The sequence below is a fragment of the Sinocyclocheilus rhinocerous genome, unplaced genomic scaffold (assembly GCF_001515625.1).
Source record: "Sinocyclocheilus rhinocerous isolate Xijiao unplaced genomic scaffold, SAMN03320098_v1.1 scaffold397, whole genome shotgun sequence".
Classification (NCBI taxonomy): domain Eukaryota; kingdom Metazoa; phylum Chordata; class Actinopteri; order Cypriniformes; family Cyprinidae; genus Sinocyclocheilus; species Sinocyclocheilus rhinocerous.
This window is the reverse complement of record NW_015663491.1, coordinates 309,759-334,743: the sequence shown is the minus strand read 5'-3', so window position 1 is coordinate 334,743 and position 24,985 is coordinate 309,759. Positions and strand designations below refer to the sequence as shown.

The 24,985-nt window shown below is 35.8% G+C and overlaps 4 protein-coding genes across 5 annotated transcripts in view; all 4 read left to right on the top strand.

Moving 5' to 3' along the window:
* Positions 1 to 384: 384 nt before the first annotated feature.
* On the top strand, positions 385 to 13,488 carry LOC107728867 (PR domain zinc finger protein 15-like). Its single transcript, XM_016539164.1, has 24 exons — positions 385 to 450; positions 1,570 to 1,609; positions 2,237 to 2,330; positions 3,002 to 3,155; positions 3,233 to 3,385; positions 3,551 to 3,653; positions 3,730 to 3,987; positions 4,103 to 4,256; positions 4,951 to 5,072; positions 5,200 to 5,294; positions 5,424 to 5,511; positions 5,902 to 6,069; positions 6,351 to 6,445; positions 6,529 to 6,660; positions 6,877 to 7,020; positions 7,770 to 7,933; positions 8,021 to 8,100; positions 9,465 to 9,584; positions 9,724 to 9,855; positions 9,944 to 10,027; positions 10,113 to 10,288; positions 11,166 to 11,243; positions 11,380 to 11,583; positions 12,751 to 13,488. The coding sequence occupies exons 2-24, from the start codon at positions 1,579 to 1,581 to the stop codon at positions 13,288 to 13,290; spliced, it is 3,369 nt and encodes a 1,122-aa protein (XP_016394650.1). The 5' UTR covers positions 385 to 450; positions 1,570 to 1,578; the 3' UTR covers positions 13,291 to 13,488.
* A 1,503-nt stretch (positions 13,489 to 14,991) lies between these two features.
* On the top strand, positions 14,992 to 18,602 carry LOC107728824 (transducin beta-like protein 2). Of its 2 annotated transcripts, XM_016539096.1 has the most exons (8): positions 14,992 to 15,062; positions 15,192 to 15,550; positions 15,703 to 15,818; positions 16,174 to 16,358; positions 16,458 to 16,609; positions 16,714 to 16,840; positions 17,371 to 17,523; positions 18,025 to 18,602. In XM_016539096.1, exons 2-8 carry the CDS (start codon positions 15,418 to 15,420, stop codon positions 18,482 to 18,484), a joined length of 1,326 nt encoding a protein of 441 aa, XP_016394582.1. In that variant the 5' UTR covers positions 14,992 to 15,062; positions 15,192 to 15,417; the 3' UTR covers positions 18,485 to 18,602. The 2 variants fall into 2 exon arrangements, with proteins under 2 accessions (XP_016394582.1, XP_016394581.1); XM_016539095.1 differs by having other exon boundaries at positions 15,023 to 15,550.
* Positions 18,603 to 19,940: 1,338 nt separating this feature from the next.
* On the top strand, positions 19,941 to 22,453 carry LOC107728825 (B-cell CLL/lymphoma 7 protein family member B-A). The gene is made up of 6 exons (XM_016539097.1): positions 19,941 to 20,138; positions 20,733 to 20,808; positions 20,952 to 21,051; positions 21,173 to 21,346; positions 21,864 to 21,943; positions 22,285 to 22,453. Exons 1-6 carry the CDS (start codon positions 20,047 to 20,049, stop codon positions 22,369 to 22,371), a joined length of 609 nt encoding a protein of 202 aa, XP_016394583.1. The 5' UTR covers positions 19,941 to 20,046; the 3' UTR covers positions 22,372 to 22,453.
* Positions 22,454 to 24,086: 1,633 nt separating this feature from the next.
* The window catches only part of LOC107728832 (collagen alpha-1(XXVI) chain-like), an 18,182-nt gene continuing 17,283 nt past the window's right edge, over positions 24,087 to 24,985 (top strand). The window contains exon 1 of the mRNA XM_016539106.1: positions 24,087 to 24,416. Within this exon, the coding sequence (XP_016394592.1) occupies positions 24,250 to 24,416 (167 nt within the window). The 5' untranslated portion in view covers positions 24,087 to 24,249. The remainder of the gene's footprint in view (positions 24,417 to 24,985) is intronic.

Genomic DNA, 24,985 nt, shown 5'->3' with positions numbered 1-24,985 from the left:
AAGGATGTTAGTTTATGAAGCACTCTTCAAACCCAATAATTACCTTCCCAGTCAGCCTACAAACTGACCCCATGACTGAACAACTCTATTATGAGAAAGTGACAAAGACTTTGATGTCTGTACATAATGAATGTCAGCCTGCGCTTTGCCGGAATTGTGTATATCTTTAATAGTTTGAGCAATAAACACTGACTGAGCATTCCTGTGATAGCTTTTTACAGTTTTTTGGCTTTCTAAATTAAGACGTTTTATATTTGCATGAAAGCATTTGCATAATCGAATTAATCGGCTGAAATATTTACTAAAAATCTCACAGGGTACGGTGTTTGTGGAAAAAATACACTTCCCATAATACCCTTCGTGGGTCTTATTTCCGGTCCTGCGCGGTTTCTGGAGCGGATTGGAACCCGGAGTCAGGATTCACTAAATGTGTAGACGTTTGGGGAACAGGTAATGACTTTATGCTAAACTTGTGAGGCATTTATATTCAAACGCATTGAACGAAATGCCCAACTGCTCCTCATTCACAGGTGAAGTAGCCATGAAAAGTGTTAGCGGAGCCAGTTTCTCGAGCTTTGCGCTTTCAAACGCTCTGGCTCCAGACGAGCGCTGCGTCTCCATTCCATCCGCCATGCCGATTGTTCTTTGTTACATTTGCATTGCTGAAAGAGAGCGAGCGCAGCCTGAGATCGGAGTTAAAACCCGGCTACAGTTTGAAAGCTTCCCAAATCACGGATTCTGTCCGTATTGTAGTCTTTCCCTGGCTGCTTACAGGCGTTTCATGCGCGGACTGCTCCCTGTTCTGCGTTGATAAAGAGCGTCATTTGTTACGATTGTTGATCTTGGGAGCATCAACAAAATCTGTTGTACTGTGTAATGGGCTCTGCTGACTGACAGCAATGCAATGAATACAAAGTTATAATGGGAAAATGCATTTATGTGTTATCACAGTATGTTTGCACTAAGACCTTAAGGACTTACAATTTTATAACGTATACTGATGATATAATCTTCTCTTTATTCTTACTAGACGTGCATATTAGTCCATATTTATGAAGTTATATTCAAAGATACATTGAGAATCCAGTTCATACCAAAAATGACTTCAATAAACCTTATGTGGTGTCATTTTAATACTTAAAGTAAAAATGTTTATGTTGTGCAATGGTAAAACTGTTTTAAAAGTCTTGTTTCTTTAACAATAAATGTTAGCATAAGTTGTTTGACACAGTCTTTTATTATTACATATTTAGTCATTACTGAATGGTTACACTACCAGGTATTTTTTAAAGTCGTGAGACAGTAAATCCTAATTTTTGTAGAAAATGGTTTCACATTTTAAAAAAATGTGTCAAGTCAACATGAATGCAAGTCTGTATTATTTCAATATGTAATGTTTTACAGTAATGTAATTACTGTACTAATCTACATTTAATGGGTAATTAATACAAAAAAAATTTAAATGTTATTCTGTAATTAGCAAAATTTTCATAAGGACACCATGCCACAAAATGATAAAATGGTCACAGGAGTTAAAACTAATGTACATATTTTATGCATCATCTCTAGGGTGTCAGAATGGCAGAGCAGACACCAGATGAGTTTATTTGTAAGTATGCAACTATAATCTCACATGTGTTTATGAATATGCATGCAACATTATTGTAATAGTGCAATATTCAATTCAATTCAAGTTTATTTGTATAGCGCTTTTCACGATACAAATCGTTGCAAAGCAGCTTTATAGAAAATTGTAAGTTTCTACATTATATTTAGGAGTAGGTTATTAGTGGTGACTATGGCAGAAATGTACAGTAAGAATCATGCAGTTAGTTACAAATTACAGGTTATCAAACAGACGGCGAACACGATTAACAGCAATGATTAAACGTTGCGATTAAGCAAAATTTGGTAGTTTTATGTTGTTCCAGGGTTAGCATCATCTGAGGTCTTCTGAGGGGTTGGCATCATCTCTTCTCAGGTGTTCGGTCACCTCAGATCTTCGTAAGGGTTGGATCCAGACTGAAGCTTGTGTAATTCCTAGTTGCCTCGGGATGCAAGTCCCATGGCAGGAACAGAGAAGCAAATAGAGACGAAATTAGCGTAGCTGCTGTTCCAACCAAGCAAAAGAATGATAATATTATATCCTCATTGCCACTGTCAAGCTTTTTTTGCGGTGTCCTTGTTTTATTAAAGAACATGGCGTAATATGTGCATGTGACTGTTCTTCCTGCAGGGTGTGAGGACTGCAGGCAGTACCATGACTCTGAGTGTCCTGAGCTGGGGCCTGTCGTCACGGTGAAGGACTCATTTGTTCTGAGTCGGGCACGGTGAGCGGACATGAGTGGCTTTTGGCCAGATACCTTCAGAGAGGGTCTTGGCACTCCTTGAGCGCACTGACCGCAATTAGATGACCATACGTGCCAGATATTCACTCTGTCTTGTGTTTATTACCAGTGTTTTATTATGACAAATACAGTATATAAAGTCAGTTTTAAAAAGTAATATTGTGAAATATTATTAACATTTAAAATAACTGTTTTCTGTTTTTTAAAATGTAATTTATTCCTATAAATTTAAAGCTACATTTTCAGCAGCCATTACTCCAGTCTTCAGTGTCACATGATCCTTTAGAAATCATTCTAATATTCTAATTTGGTGATCAAAAAACATTTCTCAATATCATCGATGTTAAAAAGTTGTGTTGCTTAATATTTTTGTGGGAACCATGAAACTTTTTTTTTTTTTTTCAGGAAAAAAATTGAAAGGAACAGTATTTATTTAAAACAGAATATTTTTGTAACAGTATATAAGTTTTTATTGTCACTTTTGGTCAATTTAATGCTTCCCTGCTGAGTAAAAGTTTTTTTTTTCATTTTATATAGATATATATTATATATAGAGATATATATTATAAATTAACTTAATATTATATATATTAACCTTTAATTTTAATATCATTTAATTTTAAATTTTAACATCATCATTGTCCATGTTCCAGGTCGTCTTTACCAGACAGCTTGGAGATCAGGTCGGCTGAGGAGGGCAAAGAAAGTGTATTTGTGCTTAGTCGGCTGGTTAAGAGGACCCGATTTGGCCCGTTTGAGGCCAAGAGGGTTCCAAGCCTTCAAATTGAGGGGGCATTTCCTTTAAAGGTAAACAATAGACCGTCAATATGCCACTCCTATCTAAATGGGCCTATGATTAATGTTTTCTCTATTGTTTATCTTAGATATTTCAAAAGGATGGCTCAGTGGTGTGCTTTGACACATCCAATGAAGACGACTGTAACTGGATGATGTTGGTTCGGCCCGCCACAGACCATAAACACCAGAATCTGACGGCATACCAGCAAGATGATGATGTTTACTTCAATACATCACAGGTGAATTGATGCCACACTTCTGTCACTTCTGTGCCATTCATAGCACTGTGATTGTATAGTGAGGACGGTTACAGATAAATAATAAACAGCTTAGTTTATTATGGTGTGTTATTAAACTTCAAATGCTCATTTACTTTGATTGTTCTCTCATTTGCTCCATCCCAGGATGTCCTGCCCGGAACAGAGCTTAGAGTCTGGTATGGAGCTTTTTATGCCAAAAAAATGGATCGGCCTATTCTTAGGCCGCCTGTACTTCCACCTCCACCAGGTATGTGTGCTTTAAAGTCTGTACAATGTGAAGTATAGCTCTGTTGGATGAAGTAATTCATCCTTTGTGTCTTCAGAAATGGTGTCCAACAAACCTGGAGTCCCTCCGGTAAAGGGGCCACCAACAGGGACCCTTCCTGTCCCGGACCAGCTGCTTTGCCAAACCCCCGCGCCTGCCACAGACCCATCTGTCCAGCAGGTTACAGAGGCGGTATCCCAAAACAACACAGCCAACATTGCCCCCACCCCACCAGAGCCAACCAGAAAACAAGGCAGGCCACGACGGACAAAAACACAGAAACCTGCACTGATTGGAACAGCTGATTCTAGTCAAGGTGAGGTGGGAATTTTAGGGGTATGACTTACAAAGTAGGTTATTGTAGCATATTTCAGAAAAGTAACACTTGAAAAATTGTTTGAATGAGGTTTATTTTTCCACCTCCCATCTAGTAGAAGCCTCTGTTCCTACGTCCGGTGAGCAGACTCTCACTACTGTGGCTCCTGACGTTCCCCTGTCTGTACTGGATGTCCAAGAGGTGGTTGCCGGAGACGGCCCGCCACTCAAAACATCTCGGGTGACACGCTCCCCCATCTCCACTGGGAAGTAAGGACACCCTTTACAATTCCTTTATATCACATCCTCTGTGTTTTAAAGCACATACCCTACTGTTTATATTTGGGGTTATTTCCTTTTTTTAAAGAAATTCAGCAAGGATTTAATTTCATCAATGCATTGGCAGAGGGAGTCAATGGGGCTGTAGTCATTTGGAGATAAGGCTAGGTAAATCTGGGTATCATCAGCATAGCTGTGATAGGCAATTTGGTTAATTAAAATGATCAAAAGTGACAGCAAAGACATTTATAGATTTCTATTTCAAATAAATGCTGTTCTTTTGAACTTACTATTCTTTTAAAAATCCTGGAAAAAAATATCACAGTTTCCACAAATATATTAAGCAGCACAACTGTTTTCAACATTGATAATAATAAGAAATGTTTCTTGAGCACCAAATCAGCATATCAGAATGATTTCTGTAGGATCACGTGACGCTGAAGACTGGAGTAATGATGCTGAAATTTAACTTTGCATCACAGGAATAAGTTACATTTTAAAACATATTACAATAGAAAATAGTTTGTAATAATATTTCACATTATTGATGTTTTTCCTGTATTTTTCATCAAATAAATACAAAAAATTAATTAAATGAAAAAAATCTTACTGACCCCAAGCTTTTGAACAATAGTGTAATTTCACATTTTTCATTGATTGATTCTGTATTCTATTTGTCTGTTAGACCTGGTATGAGGAAGCGATCTCTGCGGCAGGGAGGCGATCATAAAAGAGTTTACCAGTGCTGCCTCTGCAGTAAGGTGTTTCAGAACAGCAGCAACCTCAACCGACACATCCGTTCCCACGGTAACTCTCCCATCATCCTGAGAAATGACTTATCACACTCCATTTGAGGTTATTAGAGGTGCCATATGCTGAATCATTTCGTGTAATATGCTTCATTGGTAATCTAAACTGTTTACTTCATTTACAGGCGATAAATGTTTTAAGTGTGATGAGTGTGACAAGATGTTCAGTCGAAAGGAGAGTCTTAAACAGCATATATCATACAAACACAGCAAGAATGAGGTATGGCACATTTTTAACCAATAACGTTTTATTTACTGGTTTAATAAAATAATGTACTTAAAGATGGCTAGATGCATTCATTTTATACGAATCTGTGTTTTTGTATTGTGTATTTGTATGTTTTCTTAGCCTGACATAGAGTATAGATACAAATGTTCAACCTGTGAGAAATCCTTCCGAGTGGAAAATGCCTTAAGATTTCATAACTGCAGGACAGGTAAAGAAGAAGTTTCATTTTAATGACACTTCATACATATTCATACATTCATACATATTTGTGTTCAAATATTAAATAAAAATAATAATAATAATTATTATTATTATTATATTTTATGAAATGTAATATTTAATTTAGGGACTTATTGGTCAGTTGACTTTTTTAGGGCTGTTGATTTTACTTCACTGATTAAAAACAGATATGACTAATTAATTAGGGTATTATGTAATTAATTAAATGAACAGTTCCTAATCATTTTACAATTCAGTCTTCGTGACTTGAGTTTCACACACTTTAGAAATCTGTTTTCTGAATGTATTGTATAAATGAATAAAAATGTATTTGACAGCATGCACAACATCTGTTTCATATGTTCTCCTCTTATTGCAGATGACAAAACGTTCCAGTGTGAAATATGCTCAAGGTTTTTCTCCACTAACAGTAATTTGTCCAAGCACAAAAAGAAACATGGAGAGAAACTCTACGCATGTGAAATCTGCAATAAGATGTTCTACCGCAAAGATGTCATGCTAGACCACCAGAGGCGGCATGTTGTTGGTAAGTTTTTGAGATTGCTGCTTCAAATGTAATTCTTCAAATAAGCCAAGCAAAGACTCCATGCATATGTAAAATATCTAAAAAATGGCAGGTAACGTCTAAAGTTGATCTAATCAGTAAATAAGCACAACCATTGAACAGATGGTTCTTGCACATCTGCTCTCTGTTTCTAGGCCTCATTAACTTTCTTTGCCCTTCGCTTTAAGCAGAGATCATCAACCATTATGTTACTTCCTCTGTGTGTGCACTAATGGCTTCCACCACCCATTGCTTTTCCACAGGCCCGAAGAACATGAAACGAGAGGAGCTTGAAGCGAATGGGGAGGAGGGAAGCAAATACAGGAAGGAGCCTTCGGCGTGCCCCATTTGTGGAAAGGTGGCTTTCCTACATCAGTGACACCAAATATGTTGAGATCAGTTCTGTGCAAAACGGAATTAAAAAACAACTTTTTATTCAAGGTGTTTTCCTGTCGGAGTAACATGAACAAACACTTACTAACCCATGGGGACAAGAAATACACCTGTGAGATCTGCGGACGCAAATTCTTCCGTGTGGATGTGCTGAGAGATCACATTCATGTACACTTTAAGGTGAGGGATAGTGGTGTGCTAAACTTTTTTTTTTTCGTTATCAAGTAATTGGTGAGTTGTCTGAAGGACTAGTCGGCCTGAAGGAAATGCTGAATAAATAGGATCCACCACTGTCTATTAAAAGCATTTTTGTTAAGGGGCATTTGCATGCTTAAATTAGTGATTTATTTGTGTTGTTGTACAATAATTGAGTTCCAAAACGCATATTTTTTTCAGGACATCGCCTTAATGGACGAGCAGGAGAGAGAGGACTTCATTAAGAAGATTGGCATCTCTATGGAGGAGAGTGACGATAGCTCTGATGAGGAAGATGAGAAGAACGATCCTGAACATCACAAATACAGCTGCAAGAAATGTCAGGTAAACATTATTCATTAAATATTGTGACATCTTAAAATTTCCAGCCTTTTTAACATTAATGTCTAATATTTTTTTGCTCTGAATTTTTTTTTTTTATGAGTAACCAACATTTAATTAGTTTTTAAAAATTAAGTGAATGTATATTGCAAGAATTGAAAAACAGTCAAAATCTAGATAAAAATATTGTGTGTTTTGCTATTTATTCATTTTCATTGATATGCACCACTAAATAAACAATAGAAATGAACAGCCATATTTACCGACATATATTGCCACATTATAATTTATGAAATGTGTAAATGTATAAACATATTAATGTATAAAAAATACCGTCTATAGGTTTCCATGAACATTTTTGTACTATTGCCACAAATGAATAGTAAAATCACTTAATTGAAACTTTTAATGGCTAAATAAAAAGAACATTAAAATCAGTGCGATGTTCATAATGTTGTTTAATTTTATATTCCTAGCAAAATCATTTATTTACATTTCTTTTTTTTTTTCCTTCTTTTTTTTTAAAGATTTATTTTTTGGCGTTTTTGCCTTTTATTGATAGGATAGTAGTGAGACAGGAAGCGAAGTGGGAGAGAGGGGGAATGGGATCGGGAAAGGTCCACGAGCCATGACTCGAACACGGGACGCCCGAAGCGCAATGGCGCTACATGTTGACGCGCTGCCCACGAGGCTATCGGCGACATTTATTTACATTTCATAAACTTTCTCCCACTTTTCATCAACTTCCTCAGGTGACATTCGCCAAGGGTCGTGACTACTTGAAACACATAATGGACATGCATAAGGAAAAAGGTTACAACTGCACCATGTGTAACCGCCGTTTTGCTCTGAAGGCCACTTACAATGCTCACCTGGTCATCCACAGAGACCACCTGCCTGATCCTGCAGTGCAGAAGTAAGACACAGCTTTTACACACTGAGGGTAACTTCATGAGGTTTCTTTTTGTAGCATAGTTAAATTCCACTACTTTTTTCTTTGCAGATTTATTCATCCATGTGACATGTGCGGACGTATTTTTAACAGCATCGGCAACCTGGACAGGCACAAAATCATCCACACAGGTGAGCACCTTATGCTCTCCAAACTAAATAGTATGGCTGTTAATCCATACAATGTTCTTCGGTTTCATTCATTTCTCACGGGTAGGACACAGCAAGTTAGAATTGGACTCTTTCTGAATGTAGGTCTATCAGTATTGGAGTTCCCCAGGGGTGTGTATGTTCACCATTGTTATGTTCAAAATTTTATTAAAACAAATATTATTACAACAAGAAAATAGATTACAAATTTTTAACACACTTTTTTTTTTTTTTTACATTTTAAGACCAAACACAAACATAATACATAACCTATATAAAAAATAAAAAAATAAATAACAATAAAAAAAGAGAAAAAAGAAAGTAACAAATTTATGTGTAAAGGAAGCCGAAGAGACATTACAGGATAGAGGTGAAGTAAGATGTTCACCATTGTTATTTACACTGTACACCAATGAGTACAGGAGTCACTATCCTGGGAATGTTGTTGTTACATTTTCAGATGACACTGCTATTCTTGGTCTTCTGTATAGGGATAAGGACATTCAACATTATGCCACAGAGATTGCCAACTTCGTTACATGGAGTAAAGAACACAATCTTGTAATCAATGTTAGAAAAATGGAGGAAATGATTTTTGGCCCCAAGTTGGTGGGCAACCATTCACCTATTATGATTTAAAATGAGCCCATTAGACAGGTTATCTCGTTCAAATACCTGGGTCTATTTATTGATGACAAGCTTTCATGGGAGGTGCATGTAGATTATCTGTGTCGGAAGGTGCAACAAAAAATTTACTTTTTACGGAGGCTCAGACTTTTTGGGGTTACACAGAGGGTTATGTTAATGTCTTATCATGCCTGTATTGAGTCTGTTTTGTTGTATGGCATAGCGGCCTGGTTTGGTAACCTGACAGTCACGGATCTCAGGTGAACCGCTTGGTGCATACTGCAATGAAGGTGGTCGGTATGGGGGTTTATCCGCCTCTACAATCTACTTTTAGCAAAATTGTTCTCAGGCAGGCAAGGAAAATGGACCCTTGTCATGTGCTTTACACAGAATTTGAACTACTTCCATCTGGTTGGCGTTACCGCACTCAGAGGTTCAGATACAAACGCTATAAGAATTTTTTTGTTCCTTTGGCGACAGGATTGTTAAACTCAAATGTGAAAAACATAAGGACATGATTGCTTACAAATGCAGGAATCTTGTTACGTGGTCTATCTGTATTGCCCAAAACAAATTTCCCTTATGAGGGATAAATAAAGTAAATAATAATAATAATAATAGTCTATAATTACCAATATATTACACAGGTAGAAATTAGTGCAGTGTAATTAATTTGATATACAAGGCTTAGTAAATGCTAAACCCACTCGCCACCGCAGGAGTGAAGAGCCATTGCTGTGATCAGTGTGGAAAGTCTTTCGCCAGGAAAGACATGCTAAAGGAACATCTAAGAGTCCATGACAACGTCAGAGACTTCCTGTGTGCAGAATGTGGGAAAGGTATGGACACTTATCCCTCTCTATCCCATAATACATCTTGCATGATAATGTGAGACACTGTGGTTTAATTTGAACCATAAGTGATTCCAAAAGCAACACATTTATGGGATGAGTACATACATTTGTCTGTGTTTTCCAGGCATGAAGACAAAACATGCTCTACGGCATCATATGAAGCTGCACAAGGGAATTAAAGAATACGAATGCAAAGAGTGTAACCGCAAATTTGCCCAGAAAGTTAACATGCTGAAGCATTACAAAAGACACATGGGTGAGCAACATTCTAGACATGTACTGTAATGTTACATATGATACATATTGCAAAACAAGATTCAAAATATAATAATGTATTCCTTCAGGCACAAAGGACTTCATGTGTGAACTGTGCGGGAAGACGTTTAGTGAGAGAAACACAATGGAGACGCACAAGCTTATTCATACAGGTACAGTTCACTGAAATATAACAGAGTTTGGTATAGTTACAGAAAAACAGTCAGATATTTACTCTCATCTGTTTCTCTTTTGTAGTCGGAAAGACGTTTTCTTGCGCCGTCTGTGACAAGAAGTATGTGACGCAGTATATGCTGCAGAAACACATGCAGTTGACCCATGAGAAAGTAGAGGCTCAGAGCTGCCACCTGTGTGGCACCAAAGTCTCCACACGCGCCTCCATGAACCGCCACATGCGCCGCAAACACCCCGAGGTGAGACACTACACGCCTCGAAGGTTAATGACATTAGTGATAAAATGATTTTTTTGAAAAAGGTTTTTCTGATATTGTCAATGATAATTAAGATGATATAAAAATGATGATTATTAAATTATTTGAATTAAAACACTGGTATGTATGATGAGAAAGAAAATTCATGACAAGATATTAACAATGCACTAACAGTGACATAGAAGAGGAAACGTGGAAAATGTGATGTTTGTAAGTCACATTGGATAAAATGTCTGCTAAATGTATAAACGTAAATGTACAAAATTTGCATCAAATAATTCAACCATCGTTCATGTATTTTGTATTGATAAATCTTGTTATACATTTAAAACATTTTATACATTCTTTTGTGAATTCTACACATTTAAATTAAATAAACTATACATTTTTCAAAATGTTTATTTTTAAAATATCTATCTATATGTTTTCATCAAATAAGTAATGTATTTATTGAATAAATGACATGCTGTCTTAGTCAGTAAAATAAAACTGTCTGTCTTTACTGTCACTTTTGACCAATTTAATGCATCCTTGCTGAATACAAGTCTTTTTTAATCTTACTTACCCCAAACTTTTGAATGGTAGTTTATCAGTGTCCAGAAAAAATATCAAGCAGCAAAAAAATATGCAAACATAAAATAGTTCTTTTAAATTGTAATAATATTTCACAATATTATTATTTTTACTGTAATTTACACACTATTTTAGTCAGTAAAATAGACTAAAATAATTATGAATAAAAGATTATGAAATGACAAAATACTCACTGAACTTAAAGGACATTTTCATTTCACTTTGTCACTCATATCTTTAACATTTTTGAGCTTATGGAAACCTAAGTTTCATATGATCTCAGCAGATTGTGACAGTACGATTGGGTGACTTTGATCTTCAAGAACCCTCAACAGTCGACGCCTCCACCATCAGCATTTCACAGGTTTGTCTTTTAACAGCCTGTATTGTGTGATGATAGACAAAGAATTAAAATTAAAGGAGGATAGAGTTGCATGAGAGACATTTGAATGTGTTTTTTCCTGATTTGGTTTCTGTTCGTCATTCTCGCTGGTGTTCAGCCATCTCTGACTCTGGAGAAAGGCTCTCTCACTGCAGAAAAAGTCTCCAGGAACTCCAATCCCTCCAAGAAGAGGGCAAAACACCTGCCTCATGAGCCTGAGCTATCTGATTCAGACGAGTACGCTGACTTCACCAGCAAAACCACTGAGTTCTCCACCACTGTGGGAGATGAAACCAACTCTGCTGTGCAGAGCATTCAACAGGTTTGTTCTATCAGAAATGATTTCCAAGCATTTTGCCAAGTTAACATGAAATAAAAATCAACCCTGTTTATTTTGTTAATGCATATTGCTGGTCTTATTGAGCCTGATTCTTTTCACAATTCAATTAAAAATCTATACTATGTGTCTAAATAAGTTCATTCATATTTTAGTTAAAGCTGCAGTCCATATCTTATTTGTGTTCAAAATTTACAATAATTTATATAATAAGCGAGTACACCGTGAATCCATTTTCCGAACCGTGTTTTGGCTTTTCCTGAATCACTACGGTACACCTATAATAAGTGTTTATATTCAGACTAATTTAGACTGGTTTGGGTTGGTACCGCTGCAGAGTAGCCCAGTACCTGCATGATTCGTCAGATATAAACAGAGAAAAGTAGCTCCGGCTACAATGTTCTTCTGCAAGAAGCACGCAGTTCTGTTTATTAACCGCTAACGCGCCAAAAGTTACGGACTGCAGCTTTAACTAGATAAGATGTTATATTATTTTTTCTAAGTAAATTAAAAATTAAACCCTAAAATCCATTTTTTGGGTATCATAACATAATGTACAGTATGAAAAATTTATATTAATTTTAAGATTGGCTGGAGATTACATTTAACAGTGTTATTAAATTAATTTAATCAATTTAAAAATGAACCCTATTCACTTCCATAATGCACATTCCTGGTCATATTGAGCATGATTCTTTTCACAATTCAATTACCGATATGAAAATTCTGATGATAAACAGATAATTATTTTCATGTAATGGCTGAAACTGATGATTGGCAGATAATACAATTCTATTTGCCCAAAGAAGTTAAAGATTAAACACCAAAACTTAATTGTTTAAGTTAATTTAGGCATCATAACTTAATAATATATGGTAAAAAAAATGGATATTCATTTTGAGATTTAGTAAAGATTACATTTAACAGTGTCATTAAACTAAAATTTTATTCAATTTATTACATTAATACATAAATATCTAATATCGGTCAATGTATGTAGTGTTTCCCTAGACCAAATCAATTCCTGAGTGATAAAATCTTTTTTTTTTTAATGGTCAAATATTTTGTTTAACTTTTAATCCAACTTTGATTTTAAGTGTTGTTTCATTCGATTATATTGAATAATCTCCTCTGTCCAATGTACACACACAGGTGGTAGTGCTGGCTGACCCCAGCGCCCCTCCAGCCCCCTCCAGCTCGGTCAGTTTGACCAACATCACCGTGACCCCCATCACCACACCCACTCCTGCACAGTTCAGCAACCTGCAGCCCGTCGCTGTTGGCCACCTCGCTCCAAGCGATCGCCCCCTCACCCTGGACAGCTCCATCCTCACTGTGACATTTGATGCTGTCAGCGGTTCGGCAATGCTGCACAACCGGCCGGCGGATCTCCAGTCAGAGGCGGTGGGATCCACGGGGGCCGCAGCTCCACAATCGGTTGCGCATTTCATCAACCTCACTACCTTCGTCAACCCGATCTCCCACCAGCTGGAGCAGCCCACTCTAACCTGGAGGCCCGTCGCACCGACCGACGGAGCTCATGCGGCCACCATAGATGAAACCCAGACAGACTCTCAGGCCCCCCCAGAACAGCCACAACCACTGCCAGAACAAAGGCATCAGATTCAGCCGCAGGTCACAGGACCTCCCCAACAACAGACCGCCGCAGCACCACAGATGTTCAGCTACTGAGAAATTAGGTATATGATATAATTTATAGCTGAGGTCCAATTTTGGAAGTTGGTTAAGAATTAGGACCAATATGATGGAAGGTTTTGTTACTAACTGAGCACTTCTCGTTGTTGAAAGTCTGACTGTGACTATAAGGCCAGCGCAAGTCTTTTGTTTGAATTTATCAAAATCAGTGGACAATTTCAACAAATTATTAAGACCCTGGAGGTGATTATCCTAATTTTTTTATTTTTTTAAATGAATGCATGAAATGTCTGATTATGAAAACGAGACGTTTTAGGAGGGCGTGGATGAGTCTTAACTTTTATAAAGAATATCTCTTTGGGTTTGAGACTTTAGTCTTTGCAACTTTAGGGATCTTATCTATTCACGAACAGTTTGTAACACTCCAAAGAGAAAGGAAAACTTGAAATCGCATCATATGACCCCTTTAAGAGGAAGCGGGGACCTTAGTTTTTTTAAATAATAACTCAGATTATATTTGTTGTATGATGTCATGCTGTACCACCTGTGGTTTGATGATGTCAAAAAGAATGAATCAATATAAATGTCATACAAGGATATATTGTATTGTAAGTGCTAACTGGAAATATTTTCTATTTTTTGTTTCCTTTTTAAAAAATGGGTTGGCCTTCTAATAAATGCATGTATGGACTCGTCTCTGAGGTGTTGTATTTGTGTTGAACTTGTATTAATGTATAGACTAAATAAACTACACACTTCATATACAGTAGTCAAAATTTGAAGTGGATCAAAACCTTTCATCAAAGTTGTCCTAAAACCAAAATGCGTTCTTATCTTAGGACAACTTTAATGAACATTTTTGATCCACTTCAAATGTTGACTATTGTATATATATATATATATATATATGAAGTGTGTAGTTTATATATTAATGTAAATTAATTTTACACCCCCAAAACAAACAAAAAAATAAAGGAAATTTGTTATATAAAATTCATATTAATCAATACTATTAAATTTAAAAATCTAGTATTCCTGATGGATAAAATCTATTTTTTTCCCCAATATTTGGTTTCCATCCGAAATCACATAATAAATAAATGGTTTTAAATACAATCTCATGTACTTTAAAGCTAACAAATCTTTGAATTTGTTGTGAATAATATTTTTTATATATTATTTATCTATATGTGTGCATTTGACAGAGGATATTATGCAAATAGAACTGAATAACGCAGCACCTTAAGTAAAATGCAATAAATATAGAAAGCAACCTGAAAAAGTTTTTAGGATTAAAAAAATAAAAATAAAAGTAAGAAAATGTATGAATGAAGAAATATTTGTTAATATGTCCTTCATTTTATCCAGGCCAGGCCACTAATTCAATTGAGTGCTGGGCAACATGATCATCCAGTTTTTCACAAACATGTGGTGTCAGTGCGAGCCTGTACATATTTTAACCTGATTATCTAGTTGTTAAAAACTTCCACTTTAATTATCCACGATCCAAATAAAAAAAAAACAGAGAATTTAAAGGGGTCATATGATGCGATTTCAATTTTTCCTTTCTCTTTGGAGTGTTACAAGCACACCAAATACACAAAATAATGTTCTTTTTAGCAACATCATATGACCCCTTTAACGTCGGTCTAAAGTTATGCTCTGCTGAGACTCCACACCGCTAGTGGCGCTAATAGCGCGAACTTTACCAAAGTCATTCACTCCACAACGAAGGATGCCAACCGCCATTAAATCCTAAAAGAAGAAGAAGAAGAAGAAGAAGGAGAGAATCTCGCGGCTGCGCGGTGGTTAGTAGACGTTTGTCACTAGATTCCGTACAATATAATTAATTCTATGAGAAAACAGCCCTGTTTTGAGATTTCATTACATACACGTAATTTATATAACAAATTCTGCAATTTTCAAAACAAATACAGGGGACTGTCGCGTAACGACTGAGAAGTTTGATGCACAAGGATAGTCAGAGAAGATCACGGTTATGTGTAGCAGCAGTCAAGCTGCCAGCGAGTCACTGCAGTGAAGTGGAACTAAATGCGACTCGAGTTACAGAAAAGAGAGAAAGACAGATCTGCAGCTTCACAGCCAGGCTCTGAGTCTGCTTGCTTGTGTCAGGAGTGAAAACGTGGCACAGATCTCGCCAAGATGGAGTTTGCTGCGATCTTTGCACTATCACTACTGATAGGTGCGCTGGTTGTGTTAGTGGCCGTGGCTGTTGGCAGACAGAAAGGCGAATTATCTGAGCAGAACGAACAGAAGAAAGACACCAGTGCACCGGGTAAGCGTGTCTCTCTCACACCTGCCAGCAACTTGAAGTTGATTTCTTGTCACTGACCTAACGGTATTTTAAATTAGTTAATGTTTATGTTTTAAAGTAGTTTATTTTTATGTCATATGTCTCCACAATAAATCTGCTGGATAATGTTTCAGTGGAGGAAAATGCAGCGAAAGCTTCTTCCAAAAAGCAGAAGCATCAACAGCGCCCCCGTAAGGAGAAACCGCAGCAGCACACATTCACACACAAGCTACTGGCTTCCTCTTTAAAGGTGATTCCTCAGATATAATAAACACATTTACTGTCAAGGCTTGTTACAGTAAAGACATTTATAATGTTTTCTATAAAACTGTTTTCAACGTTGATAATAATAAAAAAATGAGCAGCATGTTAGAATGATTTCTGAAGATATAGTTACATTAAAGGCTGAAGTAATGGCTGCTGAAAATTACATTTTAAAAAACACATTTATACAAACCTTGAGCCCCTGCTTCATAATAGTTATAATTATAATTGTTTACTCATATAATCCTATTTCAAATATCAAGATTTCAAAATGTTGTCTTTAGGTGCATGTCAAAGTCTTATATATTGATATTTCTGTGCATTTCATTTCTCCTTTCTAGAATCACAGTGGTAATGTCACCTGTCTGGATTTTAGTAGCAATGGCAAATACCTTGCGTCTTGCTCGGATGATCGTACCATCAGGATCTGGAGCACTAAAGACTTCCTGGATCGAGATCACAAGTGCTTGCGGGCCAACGTTGAGTTTGACCATGCCACACTCGTCCGCTTCAGCCCAGACTCTCGGTATGTTCGGCTTCATTAATAACACGCAGTTCAATTAGGTTAAATCTAACAGTTTTCTGTAACTGTTCTTGCTGCTGACTGGTTTGTGTTCGTCCCTAGAGCGTTTATCACTTGGCTGGCTAATGGAGAGACCATTCACATCTATAAGATGATTAAAAAGGATGATGGGACATTCAGTTTCAAAGCTGCCTCAGAGGATTTCCCTCAGAAACACAAGGGGGTCGCAATCAACATCGGAATTGCAGAGACAGGTCGGTGGACTCCAGTAATTAAATGCAGCTAAACTAAATGGGATGAACATAGGCTAAGCAAGCTTACGTAAGACTTAAATAGTAATTGTATATTCTGTTTTCAGGCAAATTTATAATGTCTGCCTCTGTTGACACCACCATTGTGATCTGGGATCTGAAGGGAGAGGTTTTAGCTACTATCAACACGAATCAGATGACCAACTCGCATGTTGCTGTGTCACCGTGTGGAAGGTTTTTTTTTTTTTAAACCTCTAGTCTTTAAAGGGCTCATATCATATATTTTTCATTTCCTGCTGATATATACACTTATAATGTTAGTGAAATGTTTTTGCAGTAAAAACAGTCTGAATTGACATTTTTAATGTAGTTAAACGTGTTATTTTTCTCTCACTTCCGTTATCTATCATACGCGGATTCGTTCCGGCGGAAGGCATATGACGTATGCACAGCGTGTGCGCCTCTGAGATATGCTAGTCAAGATCAAAGACAATTTTTAATATAACTCTGACTGGATTTGTCTGAAAGAAGAAAGTCATATACACCTAGGATGCTTCGAGGGTAAGTAAAACACAAGCTAATTTTCATTTTTGGGTGAACTAACCCTTTAATGTCCTTTCTTTGATGAAACCCTCTTTGCAACACAAAGAGTGACAGAGTCATAAAAAGATTAATGTGCCGCATCAGTGGTAATAAAGAATATGGTCGTAATGCAGATATAAATGAAACGGATTGAAAACCTCTATTTTTTTCCTTCTCATAAGGTTTGTTGCTTCCTGTGGTTTTACCCCTGATGTGAAGGTGTGGGAGGTTTGCTTTGCTAAATCAGGGGAGTTCAAAGAGGTCGCCCGTGCATTTGACCTTAAGGGACACTCGGCTGGGGTTTACTCCTTTGATTTCTCCAATGACTCTCGGAGGCAAGATCATCTCATCTTTTACCATTGAGCAAAATATATAATAATATAAATATATTTATATAAATAAAATCATAAATACATAACTAAGTCATATCAATTAATATATAATATAGTAATACTATTATAGCATGTATTAATGTTTTGAATGATCTTAAATATTTTGAATTGGATTTTATTTTAATTTTAGTCTTTTTTTATTTTTTGTCAGTTTTTTCTGTAATTTAAGTACTTCAAATTAAAATAAAAACTTGTTTCAGTCAGATTTGTAAGATTTTCGTCTTATATTTATATTTTATTTCATCTTTTTGAATTAACAAAACAATTTTATTTGTTTTAGTTAACAAAAGCAACAGTTATTAATTAGTGAACAGAGATTTAATGACGTGATTAAGATGTGTTAATATTTACTTGAGTCTGAACAGTGCAGAAACCTTATTTGAACTTTCCATTAAATTTAGATGTAGCTATATTTAATAACATTTCAGTCACTTCCATTTACAGAATGGTGACGGTTTCCAAAGACGGCACGTGGAAGCTGTGGGACACTGATGTGGAGTATAAGAAAAAGCAGGACCCATATTTGCTCCAGACCGTGCCATGTCAGGTGTCAGAGGGGAGCCGCATTGCCCTGTCTCCCGACGGTCGTGTAGTAGCCATATCAAACGGTTGTGATCTAGCCATGTACAGTGCCAGCACTGGTGAACTAGAGGAGGAGTTTCACGGTGTTCACAGCAAAGAGATAACCGACCTTAAGTTTGACATCAACAATCGTTTCCTAGTGAGTAGTGGGGACCGTGCCATTCGCGTCTTTCACAATGTAACTGGTTACCGTGCTGCCATCCAGGACATGCAGACCATGCTGAAGAAAGCCTCAAATGATGGAGTGCGACAGAGACTCCAGCAGCAGATAACAGATGCCCAGAATGCTCTGGGCACAGTGCTGAATGCAACAAAGAACTAAAAGCTGATTTGTTTTCACTGGAAATTTAGTCTGTTTTTGGTTTCAGTATTAAGTTGCTTTAGCATCAGGGCTCTACAGTGCGACAATTTCAGTCGCATTTGCGACTGAAAACTACTGCGTGCGACTATGAAAACATCCACCTCTGTACAAATTAATTTTAATACTGATTTCATTTGATTAGTAACTTATTCTTCTTATTCTACTTGTTCTTATTATGTGGTTTTAATTCGAATTTTTAAAAAGCTTATAAAATATAATTTTTTAAAAATTGGACATAAAAGATGACACTTTTAATAAAGTTAGAAAAATGCCATTACAAAGGTAAAAACAAAATTCCACTGTAAATCACTTTGAGTCAAATATCACCTCGTAATGGGAAAGCAAATTTTTGATTATTGATTAGAAGGTGCTCCTAAATTTTTGACTGTGCTCCTAAATTTTTTAAGTTAGGAGCACAAGTGCTCCTAAAAAGAAAAATAAGCGTAGAGCCCTGAGCATGCTGATTTTATTGAATAAATTGGGTGTTTTTAAGTGTTTGTCAATTACTTTTGTTCCTCTTTCACTGATTTTTCTACTGCCATCTCTTTGTGGCTTTTAAGGTGACATTTACACTTTTAAGGGGAAATATGTCCTACAAAGGCAAAATACAGTCATACTGAAATGGAAACACCCTTTTATTTACACACACACACACACACATATATATATATATATATATAATTTTCTGTTGATTGTTTTCATTATTCATTATTTCTCTAAATGAGCATAACTGAGCCAAACCTGCCTGACAAAAGACAGATCATAATCTGATAACTAAATTTTACAAATGTTTAGTCACTGTGTTTTGCCTTTGCACTTCATTATATTTGACTTTTTATAATTATGTCTACTTACAGTTGTGTGCATATTGAACTGGGAATATTTTATCATCAAAGAACCTTTAAGGAAGTGCTATCAGCTATTTTGAAATAATTAAAAGTATACAAAGTATATAAACAATTAAAATATATATGTTTATTAACTTTTTTTAAATCTAAATGTCAAAAACGCTCATATTTGCTTTTTTGTTTTATTACATTTTATCTTATACATTGCTGGCCTTAAGCTTGATTAACGTAAATAATATTTAACATTAACTTGAATAATCACACAACACATATTTATTCTTAATAAATATTAAGAATAATATCTTATCTCATCCCATCTTAATTCATCTAAAAATAAATAAGAACAGACCCAGAAGACTTTTAGTTTGAAATGAACTATGACCTTTTTGAGTTATATTAAAGAGTTTTGATTATAAATAAGTAAAAATTTTACAAGATGGGTTTGGGCCATCGGTCGTTGAGTGACATATATGACTAGCGGCTTTTTAATCTTATAATAAAGTTGCTATAAATTTAACAAACGAAACCACAGCAGCCACCTGTGCCCTCAATAAGTAGGTGGGACCTGTCAAGAAGCTCTGGAAAGTGGAGTCGTGAGTTCTCGCGATGCGAGATTAGCGAAGCCAGACTGCGATACCGACACGATTCCAGTACGAGTACTGATAAAATTCAGAAATGTCGGGTCGCTCGGTCCGCGCGGAGACCCGAAGCCGCGCTAAAGATGACATTAAGAAAGTGATGGCGGCTATCGAGAGAGTACGGAGATGGTGAGTATGACGGGCGGCGTCACAATACTTTGAAAGAGAGAAATGTTTTTCAAAAGAGAAACTTCAGTCGGAAAGGAGGAGGAGTTTTATAAGAGGATGCCGTTTGATTGACACAAGAGACAGCCAATGGCAGCGCGCTTGTCTTTGTTTTCTCATGGGACAAGTGGCAAAAAGAGGCGGATCTAGAGAGGACTTTTAAAAGGTTTCTTCATGTTCTGAAGAAGCGTATTTAGGACTGTCCGTAACCTTAAAAAAAAAAAAAACTTCTTTTTTTTAATAGTTTAGTAAGTATATTATTCAATTACTGTGCAAGAGTAATCCAAGCACATTCACTCAGGGTTTAGCCCAGCAAAAACCAAGCACTTTTGTGATTGAAATAAATGGGGATATTGGATAGGGTTCAACTCATCAACAAATGGACTTTGTAATCCCACATGTCCCGAAAAAGCAGCTCTTAGAGGAGCCTTTAAACTTTCTCCAAATGGAAACTTGATAAGTGCTTTTTTCTGCATGGTTGCATTTTTAACATGGAAACTTGATAGAGCTTTCAAGTCATGTATATGGGAAGCCTGTTACACAATTCCTCTATTTCAGGGAGAAGAAATGGGTCACAGTTGGAGATACATCATTAAGAATATTTAAATGGGTTCCTGTAGTGGACACAAAGGAGGTATGACAAATCTGAGATGATGATTTCTCTTGGTTTTAATTGTTTGAGAGTTCATTTTATACATTAGATCAACTTCTGTAAAGTAAAGGATTTTCCAAACTCCTTCACTATATTTACTGTATCTATAACCTGATGTCTTTTAGAAGGACAAGAGCAAAGTGTCTGTGGGTGGAGAGATCCAACGGAAAAATTTTCCCACAGAGGAGTCATCTGATAACTCTTCTGTACTGTTAGATTTTCAAGGTAAACATTTGCATTTCAAAGGCATAGTTCACCCAGAAATTAAAATTCTGCCAGAATTGTATTGTTTTCCTTCTTTCATGTCAAATTCTAATCTTCTCTTGGTTGCCTCCTGCCTTCTCAGATGAGAACAGCAACCTAAGTTCTCTGTCAGACTCCTACCTGCATAAAGCAGCTGCAGACAGCAGCAATAACTCCAGTCCACAGCTCAGTGAGCCGGTCAGCCCTGCACCTCAGAGTCTAGACTACCGTACAGATGACCCACAGCCGCCCACCCTCGGCCAAGAAATCATGGAAGGTGAGACTTATTTTTTAAGAGTTTGTGAGAGTTTAATGTTAATCTCAGAGCTGAAAGATTCATTAATGTAATTTATTATGTAATATTATATATATATTTAATATTTTGCATTTTTATGATATTTTATTGTTAACCTCTGAGTTGAGGGATTCATTATATTTTATTATATAAATATATTAACTAATTATTTTTATTTATCATTTATATTATATTATATTATATTATATTACTAATGATTTGTATTATTTATTAATTATGTATTATTTTATTATTTATAATTAAATTACACATTTCCAAAGGTATATCCAGTGTTTTATAAAGCTTGTAATTTTATGAATTTTGCTTAAATATTTAGTCATATTAACCTGAGATTGTTTGCCCTCTTTGTGTCATTGTGATTGTGATCTGAACAAATACATTATGCTCTTATCTCCAAAACTACACATTTCACAGAAGTTCACTGAAATCGTTCAGTCAGTTGACCCACTTTTAAAAATGATAACTTTTTTTTTCCTAGAGCCACTGCTGCAGTCAAGTGAGATTGCAGATGAGCCGCCAACACTGATCAAAGAAGATCTTTTACCCCTCACTGCTCAGGTACAAAACTAGTCAGAGGTTCTACATAATAAAGCATGAATGCTGGGACAGTTCCTCTGCCTTAGGCTGTGAACCTTGCTTTCTTTTAAATTCATGTTATTTTTAATTTTTAATTTTTTGTAGTGCTGTATATCAGAAACATAAAAAATACATAAATACCTATATATAATATTTAAAATATATAATTCATGTTTTTTGAAAATGTTTTGCTATTTATTTTACTATATTTTGTATTTATAAAATATTTTGTAGTATTTATTTGTTATATTATATTAAACCTTTTGTACTAATGAAATTAATAACTAATTAATAATGAATTGTTCCTTTTTCTCTGAGTACAGGAGGATGAGGACAGTTGTGGAGCCCCACCACTGAAAAGAATCTGTACCGAGCAGGTCTCGGTCATCCAGGCAGCCCCTCTTAGCTAACACACACACACACACACACACACACTGTACACTGGGCATTGATAATCAGTCAGACTGATCACTGACCTTCCTAGAACTGCTGCAAAAGACACAATTATGGACCAGACATCAAAAAAGCACTATATTTATTATCGCATGGGATCGCTTTGCAACATTTTAGATTTACAAACCTTTGCTTTCCCTTCATATCTCCCACAATATGCTTCCATTCAGGTCATGTCAGGATTTTTGAAGATCTCATAGTAGAATCTCTGAATTGTTATCTCCTACACCAATTCTGACATAACATGAATGATGCATTAATTCAACGTTAATAGGCCAAAACCAAAAAAAGCCAGACTATTGACTAGACATTCCTGTTTACAGTGAAAATGAATGAATGTACTATCACTATAAAGCCCTTCTTGTTGAAATTGCTGTTACAGTTATTATAATGATACTAGTTTAATTTTATTGTCATTAGAATGTGATGCTTGTTAAAAAAAGAAAGCCATAAACTAATTTCATGTTGACTGAAGGCTTAGCCATTATTGAAGAAAATGTCCTCCAAAACAAAGACAAATAACGAGTTAAATGATAAGGGTATTTGAAATATAATTGAACACATCACGCTTTACGCACAAATAAGCTCATTAGACAACACCATTCCCTTTTAATAAAAACAATGACTCAACATGAAGAGTGTCTTCAATCAAATTCAGTAAGTTTACACTTATATATAATATCTATATTTTCTGCTTGTAGATTCTGGTCTCAGGGTCTGTAGTGCCTCCTCTCATTTGTTGCAGTAATTGAACATTTACTCTTTTGTCTCTGTAGCACACCCCTAAAAATGCCTGTCTCTTATGCCACCTTTTATTTTTTGCACACTGGTCTATTGGGCACACTGAAGTTGATGAAGCAGTCGTATTGTTATTTGATGCAAATATCATTACAATTTTAGACATTTCAAGATCATTTTCAAGATTTATTTTTGTCATTATTCTTTAAAAATAATAATGTATGCTACCGTTCAAAAATGTGGGGTTTCAATAAGTTTTCTTGGTGAAGAATTTAATACCTTTATTCAGCAAGGGTGCATTAATATGATGAAAAGAGACATTTACAATGTAAAAAAAAAAAGATATTTGAAATGAATGCTGCCCCCCCCTTTTTATTAATCAGAAAATCCTATAAAAAATGTTTTAAGGTTTCTATAAAAATATTAAGCAGAACAACCTTGGTAATAAGAAATGTTTCTTGAGGATTTCTGAAGGATCATGTGACACTGTGAAGACTGGAATAATGACTGCTGAAAAATTCAGCATTACATCACATCAAATTACACTTTAAAATATATTCAAATAGAAAACTGTTGCTTTAAATTGTAATAATATTTCTAAAATATTATCCAAACGGAGATTCAGTATCTGTGGTGTTACCCAACGTTTGACCGGCATGTGGCGCTGAAACACCATTTTCATAAAAAAATAGTTATTACTTTCGCTCTTTTTTATTTTTTTATTTTTTTAATATATATATTAATATGTCCTCACGTATCATCATTGTATGTTTGAAATATCTGTTATCAACTAAATACATATTTTCCCTTCTGGTTGTATTTTAGAACTCCCTGTATTGATTTGGGCATATAGATTACACAGTACCTAGATGCCTGCAGCATTTTTGGCAATGCTGACTATGATGTAGTAGGTACTAGATAGGCAGCCAAACAGGTTATGAGACATAGCCAGTGTTTTACTCCAGAAGAGGGGATTGTATTTTACTCTAGTCAGTGACTGTCACTCCTCACCCGTCAGGTCTCTCAATAACTCACTCACTCAGGCGTTGAAAAACAACTCGTCTGAGCAGGATAACATCAGATAAAGCACAGGGAATATGGGAAGAGCTGTTAGACGTCGGACCATGCGTGAGGGATTTTGGAAACTTTGTATTTTCATGTTTTCCTTTCGTGCTTTTAAAGCTTCAGCAGCTATTTATCAGGTTCCAGTGAGACTGCAGCGCACAGTGTCGGAACACAACACTGGAGCAAACACACTCAGCAGGTAAACCTCTCACCGGCTGGAGTCTCTAGGTTTATCGAACTGATTGATTTAAAGCCTTATTATATTGCAGAATTATTGATTAAGGTCAATGAACTCGAAAAACTTTGAATAGTTTAACAATTCTAATATGATCTAATTCAACAGAATTTTATTTCTAGTGGCTTACAACTTAGCATGTGTACATATGTAAACATTTCTGAAACTTAATACATTCTTGAAATTGTGTGTGTGTGTGTGTCTATCTGTCTGTCTTTTTGTCTGTCATTCCATATATCTATTTGTCTGTTTTTTCTATCTATCTATCTATCTATCTATCTATCTATCTATCTATCTATCTATCTGTCTGTCTGTCTGTCTGTCTATCTGTCTGGTTATCTATCTATCCATCTATCCATCTATCTATCTATCTATCTATCTGTCTGTCTGTCTGGTTATCTATCTATCTATCTATCTATCTATCTATCTATCTGTCTATATGTCTGTCTGTCTGTCTGGATATCTGTCTGTCTGTCTATCTATCTATCTGTCTGGATATCTATCTATCTATCTATCTATCTCTGTCTGTCTGT